We start from the raw sequence: 19,605 nt of genomic DNA, 5'->3' as shown, positions 1-19,605 counted from the left end.
TGTAAACTCAGGTTCTAAAAGTCAGAATCTGCTGCTGTGGTTCCCTCTGCTTCAAAATGCCAAAGTTGTAGGGACATTTTCAAATTCCTCCAATACTTTTTTTTGAAAGTAACAGAAACTGTGGTTATTATGTGGAGGTTGCAAAAAGGACAGGAATAAAGTGTACTCCATTTCTGTAGCGGAGAGGATGAGCAGTAATGGGCTTAACTGCAGGACACAAGATTCAGGTTAGACACATGGAAAATCTTCCTAAGGCTACAGATGGTGAAGCATACAGGAACCACTGAAGTCTGCATCACATGAAGGCTTTAGGAGGAGTTTACACAAACCTCTGCCCTGGAATGACAGACACAGACAAGCTGATGGCAGTGCAGAGAACAGATGCGATGTCTCCCTTAGGCATCATGGTGTTACAATGCCTATTGACAATTAGTGTTCAGAAGCACCAGGAAAATCCTCCCCAAACTACGCAGGAAGCAGGCTTTTAAATTAGACTCATTTTCTTATCATTACATACGGGGTCAGATTCACAGACTTTTCATGTGAGAACCTTGTTCACGGGCTTTGGGAACACACACCTAAAACATGGGCAGGAACGGTACAAACTGCACAGACTCTCATGTGAGTGGGGGAAAGGCTGGACAGCATTAAAAATGTGCTGTTCTGTGTAATTTATCCAGGCTGTATCAGAGATAAGATAACACAGTTCATCCTCCACGAAGCCTTTGGTGCCCAGGCCTTTCAGAAAGCTTTAGCAAGGACATAAAGCTTCGGGACGGAGTGCGCAAGCTGAAGTCTCGATAACACCCACGGCCTCCCACTGCATGAATGCTCAGTTCTGTGGTGTAGATAGGAGATGCTGCCATCCCTTTATCTGGTTATTGAACAGTGAGCGTTGAGAAAGAATATCTGAGATTCAAACACCTTTGTTTAAGAAGATCCTTTGCATCAGCAAGTGACTGAGAAATTCAAGGTCTACCCCACTGTTCGCTGCATGTGGCCACTGGATCACCCATGGGTGAATTCAGGAGTCAATATGGTCTCACCTTGTCACATCTGATAAAGAAAATTATCAGTCACCCCATGAAAGTGAATGCATAGATAAATCATGGTCAAGGCTTAAGAAAAGAAAAGCGCTGAACAGATGAGATGGGACACTACAGAGGAAGTAAAAGACAACAAGGGGATCAGGTCTTTTCCAAAAGCTTGAAAATTTTTTAATTAAAATAATTTGCTTTATACTCTTTTCCACCTAAAGAGCTGCAGCAGTTACCCGGACTCTGCACTCTTGCGAATGGGATTAGAGCGCAGAGGTGGTTTCTGCTCCACTGCGGCTAACACACCACGTGTTTCAAGCACCAGTAGTCTCCACGGGGAGAATCATGGCCAGGCAGGGAAGAACTCAGAATTTCTTGCCAGGGCAGGCTAAAAGAGGCAGTCCCTATGGAGGCACAGAAGAAAGACAGCTATGCGGAAGACCAGCCATAACATGGAGGAATTTTCATATAAAAAGCCCTGCCTTTCCAAAGAACGAAATGGACAGATGCTGCTACAGACCAGCTCAAACTTTCCTATGGACAAAAGTCAGACAACAGAGGTCATTTGCTTCCAAGTGCAGGATGGACGAATGGGTTGAAGAAATGTATATACATGGGGGAGGCTAGAGACACACAACAGTGGAGAAAAGAGGCATGTGTTTGGAATACTGTGTTTTTTGAAGGGACAGCTGCTCAAAGCTACAGGCAGTGCATCGTGGTTTTGTGCAAATGCATTTCACAGTGAGGAGGTCTGGACTGCCAGAGCTGCAGCTATGCAGTACCTGTCTGGTGTTCTGGCACGACGCAAGAGAAATAGGTCCCTCAAGAAGGGATCCCCAGACACCCACTGAACAAGAATCCACCTACACTGAAATGCAGGAGAAAAACATGGACCTGAAACCTCCAGTGAAGAAAGGTTCTTGAAGATGTATCTAGATAGACTAGATGACTTGGAGGCAGGGAGGGAAGAGATGGAGGAAAAGAGAGCAAGGTGCATTTACAAGAATTTGTGCTTATGTTATCCATCTGTGGTTTGGGAGCCATGGAGTCCACTTTGGGAGTTGAGGCTCTGGCATCCCTGAAACAGAGACATTTCTGGAAGAGTGTGACCCCTCACAGTGTTTTCAAACAACAGTGCTGACTGCATAGTTTTGTGGGTCTTGGAGGCATATTAGAATCTCAGGTTCTTGCGTGAAAACAAGGAGATGTATGAAAGCAAGCGTACAAGATGCCAGCTCTGTCCGAAAAACAACAGAAAAAGGACATAGACCAAGTACTTCAAACTTCGGTAACAGGAGGCCTACCATCTTGTGTACACTGGCAAGAAGGAAATTTTAGGAACAAACTAAGAGTTTGAGTGCACCCAAGTGACATAGGGTATGTGGGGAATAAGTGAAATTCCTAGACAGGAAAAGACACTTGCTTCTTTTAGTTCCATCAAAAAAATTTTTGCTCAAATCCTCCATACTGCTTTTCCTCCATTTTGTATATTCTGCTACATTTATTTGTGAAGACTCTGTAAGAATATTGCTAATGCTGACTGATATATAACAAATACATTCTTTGGAGTCAGTTCAATGATTTTACATTGTCTCTTGAGTTCAGAAGTTTTTACAAAGTCAAGATTGTTATTCTTTTCCTCAGAAAGAAAATCTAGCCACAGATTTAATTGAGACAGTGCTCTTCACAAGTCTGCACTACTGAATAAGGGTACAGCTGCTGGTGGTGCGAGATGTATAAAAAATGTACAAATGAAAACTTGAAGCATTATTTACAACAGATGTGGTAACGGTAGCTGTTTAAAATCAGTATAAAGAATAAATATAAGGACAAGCAGTGAGAGCTTGGATCAATCACAATCCCACCCCCCTGCCCCCCCCAGTTTCTGTTCATTATCAACCAGCCAAATACCACATATACCTTTCTGTCCAACTAAAGGTGACCCTTTAAACAGGTTTCTTGTTGCTATGTTTACATACGCTTTCACAAGATAAAGTGCTGCAGTAAAAAAGGCATATTGTCCTAAATGCGCTATATAGATTGAAATGCCTCTGTTTGTGTATAAGTGGTGAAAATAAATCAGAGTAATATCTAGACAAAGCTACACTTTGATATATGAAGAATCCTCATGGCTACATGTTTATAGTATGATGAAGTCTAGAATGCCAGCCAAGAAAAATGCATTTTGCAGGTGGGCCTAAATCTTTACGCAGTTGTGATTTTTAACTAACCTGTCTGTTTCCATCATGGGGCAGCTTCATGACCATAAATACAGAAAAGTACTGACAATGTAAGTCATCCCTTAAAAACCAGTTTTTTCTAAGTGGCACAGACAGTTAAAAAAGGCTTTACTTACCCCAGACAAGGACAATGTATCTCAGTGGAATGAAATACAGGATGATGGTGAACACCGAGAGGGCAACAATTGCCAGCCAGCTCAGGAATGGGACAGTCCAGTTGAATGTACTAAAAGAAAAATTAACAAAAGTCAGAACTGTGGTCACCCGACAAAGCCAATAAAAGAACAAATAATGGGCAGGACAGGGGAAAAAGTGCCAGTTTCCACCAGTGAGAACAAATCGAGACTACAAATGAATGCGTGGACGCTGGACATCAGGGTGAGCTTGGGCTTGGACCCACTCCCACTGGAAATGACAGGAGGTCCTGCCTGCTGAGTGGCACCTCTCCTGGCCCAGCTGTGCACATCTGTCAGAGGAAGCACTGCCCTGCTTTTTGGAAATGTCAGTGCCCACTCCCAATTTCAGCATCAGGCAAAACACACTCAGTTCCTTACTCCCCACATGCACTCGCACAGGCAACCCAGATTCCCTTCTTCAATTCCAGTGCAGAGGTAGGATATAATAGTTAGAGGAGTACTGCTAAGGCTTTCTGTTTTATCTCTTCCCTACTCTACCGTAAGGACAGCACAAGCAGTTGAAGGCTGAGTGGGGAACTTCCCCTCCACCCGATGTATACATGCACTGCCTGGCCAGGCACCCTTCTGTCTTGGGGGGGTACATCAGCAAAAGGCAAGTGTGTGGGTATGCAAAGCTGGACATTCATCCATGCACCTGAGAAGGAGAGGGTTAGGGAAAAGGAGGGGGCAGAGCAGTCGGTCCTGAAGATAGGGATAATGCAACAGCACTGGATGAAGGAAGGAAAAACAAAAAAAAAAGGGGGGGAGAAAAAGAACAGAAGGGGAAAAAAAGGAGGGAGTGGCATAAGATAAAGTACATTGCAGGAAAAGCAAAGAAAAACTTTATCTTCCAGATAAAATATAATAAAATAAAGATTATTTCTTAATGGATAAAGGAAGAGAACTTCTGGGATCCCACCAGAGTTTCAGGACATCGCCTGTCCAAAAAAGCCCCAGATTAAAATGTCATCATTAAGGGTCCCAAACTCTACACTGTGATAAAAAACTGCTGGTCACCTCATTTTGCAGAGGTTGAGATGTGGGCAGAGAGGAAGTGAAAGCTAACGAGTCTTGAAACAGCTGTGATGTGGCTCTCCAACCTCTGTGTGCGGGGAAGAGAGAAAGACCAGATGGCCAATATATATGTACACACACACACAGAGACATATATATATATATATGTCCCACAGGAATGCTGGTTAAAGGGAGCTTGGCTCAATGGGTTTGTTCCATGAAGGCACCACCATGTCAAAAGTGTTGCATGACATTTATCGAGAATGAAAATGTGGCTTTGGCTCTAAATAGCCTGATGATACTCTTTAAAGTATTACCACTAGCTACATCCCCAATCAGTGTGATTACATTATTTTGGCTTCTCTGGCTGAATAATTGCAATTATCTGAATTGCTAGCCATATTTTTCATAATGAGCTCTGGCTTCCTGTGTTTATTTGTCTTCTTTTCTCCCTGGCAATTTTGACATGTCTCCAGAGTGAACATTATGTTAGTGTCACTTGGTGTAGGATCACTCCCTTTCTCCTCAGGGGACACCTGCTCTTTTCCCCTCTTCTGCATGCATTTGGGATGAACAGAAGGTTGAGGGTCTGCTCATGTTCCTGTGACTCGGCTTTGTGCAATGGATCACAGACACACCATGTTGGGAACACTGGCTCCTCACTTAGCAAACCTCCTTATGTGCTGTGTTAGCACAGCATTCAGTACAGGTTTCCCATTATAGTTTTAGGAACAAATTACAAAGATTTATAGGAAGATTCGGTCTCACTCGGTTTAGAAAATTCTGTTGCTCTCATCTGGTATATAATAGAACAAACACTACTTCCAAAATGCACAATTAGAAAAACTTAATCATCAAGACAACTTCCACGAACAGCCTTTTGATAAAAGACTTCTTTCAGAGACAGGCTCATTTTGCTTGTCTGGAAAACTCGTGCAATATAATGTGCTTGCACCTGCCTCTGCTGCTGTGAACATGGTCTGCCTGGAAGTGTCCCCACAGGAATGTTTCCCAGCCTTTCCTATTAGGGGCTTTGCTCTCAAACACATAAACAGCAACCTCTTCTTCATCCTGATGCTGATAGGTTTGCCATTGCTGATAGATTTGGGGAAAAAAAAAAAAAAAACCAACCAGCAGAACAGCATGAGAGACAATCCTCATGTTTCCTGCAGGCTGACCTCCTTCCAATGCATCAGCTTCCTAAAATTCACTTCCAGAAGTCAGTATTTAATTTTGGGGCCGTACCCGTTGCACAGGCTACGGTCTCGTAGGTGTGGAACACCAACACCCCGCAGATGGCACCAGCGGTGGACGAGACCGGTGCCTGGTGCTCCCGGATCACACCCAGAAGAAGGGAACACGCGGCTTTAACTCTCCCGCATGTGTCAATGGAAACTTTGCAGCAAAACTTCTTGCAAAGGTTTTCTGGCTCCGCGTGGCTCCCGGGTCGTCTCTCTGCCTTCTCCCTCTGCCCATGGTGGAAAGGCAGTTGCAAAGGCACTGGTCCCAGCTTCTCCTCCGGCGAGGATGAGATGCTTTCGGCTTTCGAGGGGCAGAAAGCCAAGTCAATCCTGTCCCGGCTTCGCAGCTGACGGCTGGAAGATGTCTTTCTGGAGCTCATTTGATCTCAAATAATAAACCTTACACTGCTGTTCACTGACCATGACAAAAATGCACAAAACTTCCTGCAGTACATCTCAGAAACTCTCTTGCTTAAGGCCTACGTTTGTTGGCAATTCTTATATATCGTGTATTAGGTGTTAAAAATTACAAATACTCTAGAAGGAAAGGTTTTGCTAACTCGTGTAAATACAACACTTCCAGCAACTGAACATATGCACATCCTTAAAACCTGAAATCCCTATTCAGCTCTGCTTATTTCCTTTATCAAAGCTGTGTGATATTTATCAAAGTTCATTATGACTTTTAAATAACTACTGTTAGGCCTTGCAACAAGATTCTCTTTCTTCAAAGCCTTAGTTCTCAGTTTTCTCCCAAATTAATACATTTCTAAATTCCAAAATTATTATGACAGGATTTTCATTAACTGAGGCCCCCCGCAAAGCAAATATAGATAAGTTTCAACAATGGACCATCCAAAACTGGAGTCCCCCGCCAAAAAAAAACCCCCAAAAACCAAAAAGGGTCTAACACTTTGTATCGCAGCTTGGAAAAAATATGAACACTATTGGAGAGCAATCCAGCACCTGTGTCAGCACTTACTTCTTGATCCTTTCTCCGAAGGAAGCCACTTCATCAAGGATATTCTGGACACTGACACACACCTCCTGGATGGCATAAAGTCTGTTCATAAATCCTTTTTTTTCACTGTCCTAAAGAAAAGAATAGGAGTGGTTGAATAAAAGAATTTCTGACTGTAGGAAAAGGACCATGTATCCATCAGTTAAGTTTCAAAAGTACACGTTAGAGATACACCTAAAAGTAAGTGGTAAAACCTGGCAATCGGAAATTGTTTTCTTGTCCTTTAAGCAGTGCATATTGATAATAAGTATATTTTAGTATATATGCTGACCACCACACAATTTTGTTTGTCATTGCATTAGTTTCTAAATACATATTTCAGTAAGTCAGGTCTCTGGTTTATAAATGTGTTGAAGGTGCCAACCTCACATGTTGTGCGCTCTTTCAAGTGAGAAGAGTCAAAAGGTGGAATACGGGCAGTTTGTTGAAATGCTGGTTCTTGCACCGTTGTAGGCACCAGGAAGATAAACATTCCTTGTAGAAGGCACTGAGCAAGAAACCAGAAACACCTCAGCTCCTACAGGGACAATCCCCTCTGGCTCCGGTATGTGTTTAAGTTGCCAGACATACCCGTGCCCCCACATCATCACCTATTCCACCCTCCTGCTTGGCCAGTGACCATGCGCTCTCCCTCTCTCTCTCATTTTTCCTTACTAATATTCAAGTGTTGCTACGCATGAAATATATGGGAGATGTAACTCTGACTGCCTTTACGATATGATTAGTGCAGCCCATGGCTCCAAAAGCATAGAAAGTGCCAGCCATGGACAAAATGAAAGATGCAGGGGAGGTGTCATTGTGAGAAGTAATTTAATTACCTCCTTACTTTCTCAGGTTTCAATACACTGTTGGGCTTTTATTCACAAAGCCATCAATTTATAGTGATGTAAAAGTCTAACCATAATTTCACTTTTGTTAAGTTTATCAAGATTCTTTGTGCCCCTAAAAATGTGGGGTTTATTTCAAAAAGAGAGTGACCATTTGTCCCTCAAAAGCAGGAACCACCCTCACTACAACGTTTTCTGAGGTCTTTGATAGACTTGCCATCAGTGAATGCTGTCCTTCTTTCTGCCAACTCAAGGAGACTTTGCCTCCTAGAAAAACCCAACAAGGTGTTGCCCGGGTACATCAACACACTCCATGGACCATTCCTCAACTGGGCCTCCTCCCGCTCTGATGACCTGTTCTTTTTTCCCCCAAAAGCTCTCTATCTCTAAACCCAGACAGACTGCAGCATCAAATTCATGCAAAGCCAACAGCACTCTCAAAAAAATGCTGTGTTAGGTGGGAATAAAATGAAGCATCACCATGGAAAAAAAAAAAGACAATTTCACTTCATTTTTTCCCAGACTACACATAAGTCAAAAGTTTATGTTCAACATTTCCAATGGACTGATGACATATTACCCTATCTAGTTAGAATGTGATTAGTGTTTTCTCAAAATAAGAAATGGAAAGGAAAATATTCAAGATCAGCAAAATATTTGATTAAAAAAGTTGTTCAACGTTTTGCCATCACAAACCATAGAATATAACAGTCTCTGTAATTGACTCCCAAGTCCAGCACCTAAGAAATTAGCATATGTTGCATTTCATTTTTCTTTTCTTCTTCTGATGCTTAATTAGCAGACAGTATATTGATTCACTTCTTTTGTCTTAATAAACCAGATTGGATGAGGAAAACATCAATTTAACATTTAATCACCTGAAGTTACTTCAGCGACACTGGTTCTGCAACTATGTTGTCAAGATTTCTTGTGAAGACCTTGAAAGTATTTAGCTACAGAACACAGACTGTCTAAAAATAAACATGAGACAGACAGACAGACAGACAGAGATGGCAAAACTACTTCCAGTGACTAAGTGTAATTTAAAAAAACAAACACTTCAGAGACAGCAAAACCACCAGTTTCTCAGCAACGTGAAAGAGCTTATGTTCTCAGTTAAGATTAATAATTATTCATATTATGAAGAAAAGTTTTTGTTTTTTGAGGATGACCATAACCGCAACCACTGATGTCAACCACATCCAGTGCTGCACAGCAACACCGAGTCATTTGTGAAGTTATTTCCTTAATATTTATTACATTCTTGAAGCCTTGGCAATGACAACATTATTGCCCTCGGGTACACAGCTTCTGAGGAGGTGCAGCGTATACCCAGTGTGTTTCATTTGTCATCAGGAAAGAGATACCTGCTCTATTCCTTCATGTAAAACACATACTTCTAGTACAGGAGAAACATGAAAATAATCTGTTTTCTCATATAATAGAAGCGAACAATAAGCCATACAGAAATCACAGGTATTTTTCTGCTTTTCAAATATGTATACACTTTGCTGCTTCAGTTTCATTTAACAGATTCTGCCCTCTCTGTAAAGTTATCTTGATTTACAATTAACTTGTGTGAGAAAAGAATTATGTCACTGTAACAAAAACAGTACCCTTTGTGACATCTCCAGAACTCAACTGGAATTACATTCAGAGGTCCTGAGGCTGTTTTTCTTTACAAACATTTTACAAGACAAACTTGTCCCTTTTTTTGAAAATACATCTGTTTTAAATCTTTCCCCTAAAAAAACCCCACAAAAAACCCAAAGACAGAAAGAGACAGAGAAAGAATCACTATTTCCACCCCACCCCCCACCCCCCCCGCACTTTCTGAGCTTAAAGAAAATTTGTTGACATACTCCCAGGCAGGAATAGACAAAACAGCACAGGAAAGAGGAGGCGATCAGAAGGATCAGGGTTCGGCTTTGCTTAAACTAATTCCACATGCCCCACAACTATTAGCTGTTTTTTATTTCCTGCTCCAAAGATTTGTGGAGAAAATAATCTGAGCTAGGGAAAAGCTGCACTTAACTTTCTTCCAGCAAGATGCTGTGTTAGCAAATACAACATATGAGCCACCTTGAGCAAACCAAGGTTCTTAATAATCCATTTTTTAAACACTACTGGTATTTCCTTTCCAAAGAAAGATGGGCTGTGACTGGAATCAATTTCATCATTTGTATGGCTACAATTGCCAAGTTTCTGGAAATAATTGCCATTTAAATAGTAGATAAAAATTATTATTCAAAGCTAACAACAGCTTTATTACTATTTAATTTTCATTATTTGTTTGTTTGCAGTAGGCTTAAGGTATCTGGAAAGCAAGATGTTTGATAGGGGATGGCTTTAAACATAAACTGGGAAAGCAAAGTCAAATTGATGTTGATAGTCTGACTTGAATTTACAAAAGGGAATGAACCCAAAGTAAAGACTGAGACCACGTCCTCCTCCTCCTTGATAGGAAATTGTAGATTACAGATTGATATGCTGCTTGGCCAATAATAATACTTAACTCTTGTATACTGACTTTTAGCCATAACCATATTTTACATTTGGTGAAACCAAAGCAAAACAAACTAAATGACTGGCTCTAGACTGTGTGGAGCTAATTCACATGAAACCTTGAATACAACCCATGTTGTCTGAATCTCTTTATTCAGTGGACTATGCTTCCAATCCCATAATAAGATAGGATTATTTAGGAAAGGATTATATCTTTAGCCCCCAAACTCTCTCTTCTCTAGGTTAAAGTGCATTTAAAAACCAAACATTGCAGAAGACAGGAAAAGCTGGAGAAATAAATAAGCCAGACTCAAAATTAAACTTTGTTAAAGTTAATGGAGTGAAGCCAGGAAAAAAAAGGAGCTTTAAGTGAAAGGAGACATTTTTAGTACAGAGAATAAAGCTCTGCATATTTTATGGTGGATAACTGTCTTATTAATAACTAACTGCTAAGTTGCAGAAAAAGGAACAGATCATAAAACCAAAAATCATAGGATAGTTTCAAGAATAGAAGTAAATTTTGAAATTTTTAGGAGATGCTGTCTGGGAAAGACAGCGGCTCCAGATGGATCTTCCAAAAACACCCCTTGTTGCCCAAGCTGGTATGATAGAGCACCTCTGTACAAACCAGAGCGACTGAGACAAAGCCAGACTAACTTGTGGTAGGTACAGAGAGAGGATGTGAAGCCACCACTGAGAGCAGGAGCGTTCACCTGGTGTGCTGTAAGTGCTACAGTCCTGTCGCTTGGCCACCAGAAGACACATGCGCTCTTCTTTGCTTGTGTCGCGCTGGACTACCTGTGGCCACAAAAGCATCACCCTGCAGCTATCGGTGAGGAACCCCTCTAATCACTCCTTCACCTTTAGTAACAGACCCGTAAATCTCTATTACTTGAATAGAAAAATACTACTTCTGTGAGGAAACACTGTAGATTATTTCAACTAATAATTGGTCTCCAAAGCAGAGTCCATCCATCGGCCCCATGTTATCTCCTGGCACGAGTCTCAGCCATGCGCAGGGCTGCAACGCCCTGGTAGACCTCCCTTTGGAGACTAATGAAGTAGACCCAGAGGCATCAGTAGGAAATGCATTAGCCCTTTACTGGCAGGATTCATTAGTAACTCCCAGGGAGGGCATGCAGACACCAACTGTTGAACACCGTCCTATGGTCTGGCCGCTGCTCAAAAGCCTGTCACTGGGGATTAATGGCCTCAGCAATTACCTCCCAGACTCTAACCTCTGCTTTCTGGGAAGGTCACTAAGAAGACAGCAAGCCAACACTATTCCAGCTCTGGAGGCATTTGATCTCCTCCAGGTCTTCTGTACCCCTATCAAAAGGCTTCAGATCTGGTGATGGATACACGGGTAAGTTATTATTTTATTATCCTCTCAGAGAAATGGAAAGAGGTCAGACGACCATGATGATACTGTTATCTTAAAGCTGACTGTGGAAGTGCGATCATGAGGTAACACTGAATGGTCTACAGGACCTGGAAAGGTGCGTGGAGTGACCTGAAACTGGCCTCCTCCATTAAGTCTATAATGAACTGGGAGGGCCAGGTTGTTTTAACCACTCTTCCCTTGTGAAGGCTGCCACTTGTGGAGTACCACAACCATCTGGTCTTGCCACTTCTTAAGGTGAAAAAGTACGGGAAGATTCTTGGAGACATTAAAACCTTCCAGTGGGACCTGTGCTGGTTTTGGCTGGGGTAGAGTTAATTTTGTTCATAGTAGCTAGTATGGGGCTATGTTTTGGATTTGTGCTGGAAACAGTGTTGGTAACACAGGGATGTGTTAGTTATTGCTGAGCAGTGCTTGCACAGAGCCAAGGTATCTCTTCTGCTTCTTCCCCCACCCCACCAGCGAGCAGGCTGGGGGGGCACAAGGAGTTGGGAGGGGACACAGCTGGGACAGCTGACCCCAGCTGACCCAAGGGATATCCCATGCCATAGGACGTCATGCTCAGCATATAAAGCTAGGGGAAGAAGAAGGAAGGGGGGGATGTTTGGAGTGATGGCGTTTGTCTTACCAAGTCATGGTTAGGCATGATGGAGCCCTGCTTTCCTGGAGATGGCTGAACACATGCCTGCTGATGGGAAGTAGTGAATTAATTCCTTATTTTGCTTGGCTTGTGCACACGACTTGTGCTTTACCTATTAAACTGTCTTTATCTCAACCCATGAGTTTTACCTTTTTTCCAATTCTCTTCCCCATCCCACCAGGGGGGGGAGTGAGCGAGCGGCTGGGTGGGGATTAGTTGCTAGCTGGGGTTAAACCACAACAGACCAGAATGATTTAGAAGTTTCCACCCTTCCAGTAAGCCAGCTCATAAATCTTCTAACTTTTAGTTATTTTAAATAGTGACTGACAGCATGCCAGGCAGGCAGGTACCAGCGTATGCTCTCCCCTTAGCATCAACAAAAGAGACATCCTGGTTAGTCCGCATACCACCTTACCACCTTACAGCCCTGGCACAATTTCACATCGGACATCGAATCCCAGGTTATCTTGATAACCAGAACTGAGCTTTTAAACTGTGGCCTTCACTTTCGCCTATATTACCTGGCACCACACCTTCAGCGACTGCATTCTTAAGACACTACCAGTTGTTTACAAATGCTCAATATGTCATCTCATGGGTCTTTACGTGTGCATGGAGAATAGGCCTGAAAATAACTGCTCATGCCCAAAAGGAAATCAGGCTGAGGATTTTAAAATATGGAGAAAACCACACAATTATTAAAAAAGCAGGCTTTTACAGAGAGAAATGGTATTTGTGGTCATGATTATTAAAGAAAGAAGCAATAAAATGTTATTGCCTAGTAAGCATTCCATATTTAAAACAGCAGAAAGTAGGCACAATAGAAACCATATAAACATGCGGACAAAAACACTGAAGATTCACTGTTTTTGAAGACACCATGCCTGTGAGCATGAATATTACAACAATCTGTTCTTCCTCAAACATACACTGAGAGTTGATAAAAATCACTTTGAACCTTCTGTGACTTTTTGGCACTACCACCTATATAACGAATTAGACTTTCGTGTGTAATGAAGTGCTGCAGTGCTGGAACATAAATATAAAATCAGCAAAATAAAAAAAAGGTCAACAGCTACAGTAATAATTATAGTGAAAAAAACTATATTGCAAGCTTTCTACAAAGTAGAGAAATAACACTTTAATGGCAATTCTTATGTAAATTCTTATTAAATGGAGAATTTTTTGCCATTGTTTTTTATTTTCTCTTTCTCCCTACTATATTCCACAGTATTGCCCAATGGTGTTTAAATCTGTTCCTTCCTTCACTGCACATTTTAATACCATAAAGATAACACTCCAGATAAAACACAGAAACATGCAGAGCCAGTTAATGGACTGACATGCCATTTCACTGAAGGGCCATCTAGCGGGGGGAAACAAAAACTTAAATTTTCCTTGCATGATACTTTTTTGGCTAATGCTAAACTTTTATGAGGTGTTAATTTCATAAATACTGTAAGCAAATATATTACTTGAAAAGGATAGAAGTTTGTTTCTTCATGGTGATACTTTCAGGGGCAAAAAGTCAACAATGCCAAATAATGCTGTGCTTTTGTGACATTATTTCTGAAGGAAACTTAAAGAATTACGGCATTGTGGGGTTAAGCATTGGGGTGATGAGAATCCAGCAGGTGTATTTACTTTATGTTCCAATTTGAAAAACCTGAAATTTTTGTCTCAGCTGCCTCTCTTTCTCCCCTTCAACCTGTTCTACTATATTTAAACAAGGCAAGAGAGAGTTTCTTACTTTATGCAAGACAGAACTATACTGGACCTTGACAGTGATCTCATTAATATTCCCCTTGTATCCTGTCACATCAGTGTCATCCGACAGAGGCTAACACAGAAATCTCGGTGTGTTGTCCAGCAGCTGTTTGCAATAGCCAGAATACAGTCCTGAGGTTCTACTAACGAACAAACTTCGGCCATGAGTTTATAGTTGGATTTGTAAATTCCAGTGGTTCTAACAGTGTTTACCCTCTGTCTACACTGAATGCGAAACTTCAGTTGACCTTGTGTTCATTAATGCAACTCTTCAAGTTCTGTGATACAAATGTGAGGGATAGCAAATTTAAAAGTTAAATCTGAAAGCTCTAATAATCTTAAAAAGGTAAGGAAAGAGCCTGCTAGTTCTATTGGAAAGGGTTATTTTAAATAAGAACAGCCCTGCTATGCAAGAGCCTGGAAGGATGGTGGGGTGAAGACATGTCATACCAGGTAGTATAAAAAATCTACATTCAGGTGGGGGTGAGAGAAACTGAGCAACCCAAAAGGGAATGCTGAAGGATTGCAGTTAGTGAAACACCTGAATTTTTGAGATGCTTATCTAAATCACACCCACACATTTTTGTTGTCCACTCATTACCAACAAGGGCCTCATCAAAATAATATAGTGCTCTGTTTTGAAAGTTTAAAGTAGCCTCAAAATTTATCTTTCAATAAATGTCTACACAGCTGTCACTGATTGACACAAAAGGAAGATTATGGAGTTCTGCTGGAGTTACAGTCATTTAAAATTTCAGTTGCGATTCTGAAATACTTTGGCTTGAATGTAGCAGATGTAAGAGTTAATCTGATGTTTTAGTGTGTCTAGAACATAATTTTCGTCTTCTCCTTGAAAAGATTATGGTAATGATAAACATGCTCTTGGGCAGAGGATAAAGACTAACTATTCAAGTTCACCTCCATTCAGAGCTAGGACACTATCTCTGCACTGAAGCCTGCATTTAGATTTACTTTACTGTCTCTGGAAGTTTCCCAGTCCTATGTTGGCAGGATATTATGATCTTATAATTCTTATGTAAAAGTAGTTCACCTAAACAAACAGAGATAATGATTTTACACTAACTTATCAGCCAGAACTGGCAAGCCAAGCTGTAATTGCTTCTGCTGCCAAAAGACCTGCATCTCCAAAGCAGGACTACAGAGGGTAACCTCAATGTAGTCACCACCACTGTATGAACTGCCACCACAAAAGCCAGCTGTAGCAAAGCAAAGCAAAGCAAAAGGAGCCAAATACTGATCTAAGTCCTCATGACTCAGGACTCCAGCTGTAGACTTCTGTTTTAGAGTTAATATGAACTATTCTCTAGAAGTGTTCTCTGCAGGAGGAGGAATGTGGTCTTCCTCTATCCTCCTCATGTACCACTACCCTGGGTTAGACACCCAAACTGTGTATCACTAAAGATTGGTGAGAGGAGTCTTACTCCCTCCCTCCTTTGATTACCAGGCTAAAATATCCAGCTCCTTTTTAAGCAGGGCTATTGCTCTGGTGTTTCTCTCTCACAGTCACCACTATTAACAATATGTTTAGATCAAACACATACAAAAACAATTTTGTATTTCAAAATCCATGTGATCCCATCTTGGACTGCTGATGTTTTAGGTTCACAGAAGTCAAAAGGGATTTCTTCCCTTGAAATTTCCATACCCAAACAGGCACACAAAGTTTTAGTACTAAATTACCTGGGCCTGACTGCTGAGCAGAGGACTATAGAAATACCTTTACCATCGGCATTTGCTGCCCAAACTGGGCTCTTTTGGAACAATCAATCCAAACTTTTTGGCTGCTTTGGATTCCAGTGATTTAACTGAATGGCAAGATGCTATGACAAAAGACAAACATAACCATTTTCTTGGGGACACTATTTGTAAAGAGCAACTGTTCACAGAGACTTGAAAACAACAGGCAAGATTCCCAGTGGCTGCATGTTGCTACCATATCCTGAGGTCAACAGAGCCCAGATGGTTTACACCAGTTGAAGAACAAGCCCTAAAATCTGAAACACTTGATTGTTGTCAAGTGCTTAATGATTAGACAAAACTCCCCTCTTGATCTGGAAAAGAAAAACATTAGGGCTTATGCTCAGCTAAGCCAGCAAGTGTAGGTTATCCAAAATATTTTGTTCCAAACATGAACCTATAGCAATGAAGATGAAAACAGCAATACGTGAGATCTGGGCGACATTCTTTGTATGAGTTGAATGTTTAAAGAAAATCACCTTGGAAGCAGTTTGGGATTGAATTCCAAACTGGTGAACAAGATGATGGTCAAAAGAACCTTGAACACTCAAAACCAAAAGGCACAATACCATGATGATGTCACTAGCTCTGCTACTTCAGCTCAGAAGAAATCCTACCATGTCTAGAGCAGAAAAGACTAAGTAACATTCCAAAGACAATGCATATATAAATACACATTTCAAACAGCAGCTACAATTATTCAAGGAATCTATCAAATATTAATAAATTGAAGAAAGCAAGCAAGCCTTTAAAAAACACTTCTTTACATAATTCCCCTGGATAAACGTTCAAGCTGTGCTTTTGGAAAATTACATAGTGTAGAAAAATAGTTTCGTATCTGAGGCAAAGCAATATAAAAAGGAAGAAAAGAGCAGCACCTAGAAAATAACCCTGCAAATATTCTGGGGGTACAGTGGGTGAGGAGTGATGAGCGAACCAAGAATTCTATAGTCCCTTTGGAGAAAATCCAGAGAAAAGCCTGAAAAGGCAAAACGGCTGATATTCTCTGTATGTTTATTTCACTGAAATGGGGAAACCTGCCCCCCTCTTTGTTTATTAGGAAGTACTGAAATTTTGGAAAAGATCTAAAGCTGAGCTATCTAGCGAAGATGAGATGGGTCCATGAATATGCAAAATCACAACGAAGGGTAATTCGTAACAATGTTATTTTAATGTCTAACCACTACAATAGTCTGTTCTACATTAATTTTAAATATGCTTTAGCATGCTAATGTCTCAGAAGGAAAAAAGCACATATTTATGCTGGACCACAGTAAATGATACTCTGACTGAAAACTTTGTAAGAGGTGCCCACATTCTGATAATGTATTGCAGTGTACAATACTAGAAAGAAAAAGAGTAGCTCAAAGGCAAATATTTACACAAATGTCTATTTGTTTTTTTCAGAAAAACAAACATTTGTAGCTAAGGCAAAAGCTGTGACTGTGCACTGTATGTATATAGCTGTTACTTTACAATAAAACACTAGAAAAAGCTACAATGCTTGTCTTCAATCACCTTAGGTGAATTTACTTTAGAGAAATGAATGAAACTTGCTTAGTTGAACTGATAATGAATAGAGATGCTTTAGAAGGAAAAAGGAAAGCAAAGTGTTGTTCAAGTTAAATACAAAATCCAGATGATTACTGTAATGTTGGAATGACAGCTGAAAAAATAAATGGCAGGAAACAGAAAAATTTGTCCTTCTTCAGGCAATATTAACTTAACCACTGATCACTCATGACATAGGAAGTATACTGGATCACAGATGATACTATTTATACTAAATCCTGCAACCAAAGAAGAAAAAAACCAGCTGAGATACCTAATTGACAAAAGATGAAAAATAGGCATTCAATGGAATATATCTGCTTTCCTAAAGAAACAAACCAAGTACTTTAACCAGTCATCACGTGACATGCATTTCCCCACTTTACTTTTTTCCTCATCATCTCCTAACTTGCACATTGCCTATTTAAAAACTTTAAAGTGCCAAGATCCACAGATATACAAATGCTGGAGGAGGAGGGCTGGGAAACCTGCAGGGAATAATGAGCCTGACAGCAAACTAACAAATCGTTGCTGTTTAACAATTCAGAGTGGATATTGGGCATTAAGCAAATGAATGAAGGAGACTGACTCTAGAATGAGCAAATGGGGCACCCAACAGTATTTCGCTTGAAAAGCTGCAGAAAGAGTTGGCATTCAACCCATGATGCACCCCCGTTGGAAGTGGACCCTTTTGAACATGGAGTTATTTTCAGGAGAGAAAACAGGAAATTGTAAAGAGAATCGGAGAGCATCTCTCCCTTCCTAAATCCCTGATCCTTTCCTGACGTTTTCACAAATGCCAGAGATCCATGTAGGATGACATCAGCTTCAAGGGTTTGCTGGCACCAGCTGTCCACAGGTGCATGAGCGCTGTGCCATCTCCCATTTCTCCAACTCCTCCATTGCTGTCTAATTGAGGGTGCTGTATAGTGCATGATCTCCAACAAGGTGCAGTCTGTTTAGAATAACCTATTTTATTCCCATAGCTCTTTACAGTGCAGAAGACAAATTAGGCCTCCATACTAAGGAAAAAAAAAAAAAAAAAAAAAAGTCGTTTCTTCCAAAACTTTAAACTCATTGCTTATTTTAGTGACACTCAGAAAAGCAACAACCACCAGCCACAGTGCAAGAATTCAATGACAGCTCTCTTCTTCAACTTTCAGTGAACAGCCTTTTTATTATTTATTGTCTAGTAAATAAAGTTTAAATGCTTTTCAGCCTTGGTTGCAAACTCAGTACCCATTTGCAGTCCAACAACAGCAGGGAATAAAGCTGCCATCGTAAAATGTCTTTTTTCTCCTGTGTGCCTGCTTTCCATAGATTTCATTATTTCTCCTGGATCTGCACACATTGTCATATCTAGGGCACAGCAATGCTAAGTAAACAGGGAGAAGGGTTGTGAAATTTTTATCATCATTGAAACAACTGGCTGGGAGGTTATACCGTACTCAACCTTTATCCAAAGAAAACACAGAAGAGAGCAGGTGCCATTCCTCTAGAAGAAGAACTGTGCTGTTCCAGCCTGACAGTTTGAGATTAAGCACACAAACACTTGAGATATTTAGACTTTGTGGCACAACAGTTCACAGAGACACTGCAATAAGCAACTGTACCGGATTAAAACAGCTTTTTGTAAAGGGCCAGATGTGTGTGATATTTAGAAATACCCAGGCTGTACTACAGTTGTTTGCTGTTAAACACATGGAAGCACTGGACGGACATATGCTTGTACAGAAACAGAGTGGTCAAGAGCAGACAGCCACAGAAAAGAACAAGCAGAGGTCAAAAAGATACTTCGACTTCCTAGAATATCTCTAAAGCTTTCAGAGAACCATGGTTCAGAAGTTTCCAGTGCAAAAGGACAGCTCCTTGTTCCTAATAACTCTCCATGGGATTTTCTTCATGAGTTCGTCCACTTTCATGTTGGACCTACATAAGCTTCAAGCACCCCCACCACTGTTAGTGGTTCAACTATTTCCCCTCAGGTTCCTCCAGAGCTTCTGGGCAAGCACCATCCAGTCCTGATAATTTACTCTTGTTCAGTTTGTTGATTCTTTCCACAACTTCTTTTACCAACACTTGATTTGAAGCAGATCCTCTGCCACAAACCCCATCGAAACCTCCCCAAGATGTTCCACAATGAATACACATGCAAGAAATTAGGAGCAGGGCTTAAATGCACAGGCCTCAGGTAGCTTGTTTTTAAAAGTTCCTAGTACCATACACAGAACTTTTAAAATTATTTATGACAAATTTCTTGAAACTTTAGAATTTAAAACCAGTGAAATCAATACTGGGAAAGCAAGTTATAATTTACATTGTGCTTAAAAGTAATCTTTTAGACTGTTTCTAAAAGAAAAAGGATATTAAAATAACTAAGTGAGGAGGAAGAGGTAAAAGCACTGATATATTTCAAAAGATTAATA

At 40.7% G+C, this 19,605-nt stretch overlaps 1 protein-coding gene across 6 annotated transcripts in view; it reads right to left on the bottom strand.

The window, feature by feature from the left end:
- The window catches only part of MCTP1 (multiple C2 and transmembrane domain containing 1), a 292,805-nt gene that overhangs the window by 6,098 nt on the left and 267,102 nt on the right, over positions 1-19,605 (bottom strand). For all 6 annotated transcript variants that reach the window (XM_052778226.1, XM_052778227.1, XM_052778229.1 and 3 more), the window contains 2 exons: positions 6,691-6,800; positions 3,394-3,503 (listed from right to left, as the gene is read on the bottom strand). In XM_052778226.1, the coding sequence (XP_052634186.1) occupies positions 3,394-3,503; positions 6,691-6,800 (220 nt within the window). The remainder of the gene's footprint in view (positions 1-3,393; positions 3,504-6,690; positions 6,801-19,605) is intronic.

This window comes from Harpia harpyja, chromosome Z (assembly GCF_026419915.1).
Source record: "Harpia harpyja isolate bHarHar1 chromosome Z, bHarHar1 primary haplotype, whole genome shotgun sequence".
Lineage (NCBI taxonomy): Eukaryota > Metazoa > Chordata > Aves > Accipitriformes > Accipitridae > Harpia > Harpia harpyja.
This window is presented reverse-complemented; position numbering and strand designations above follow the sequence as displayed.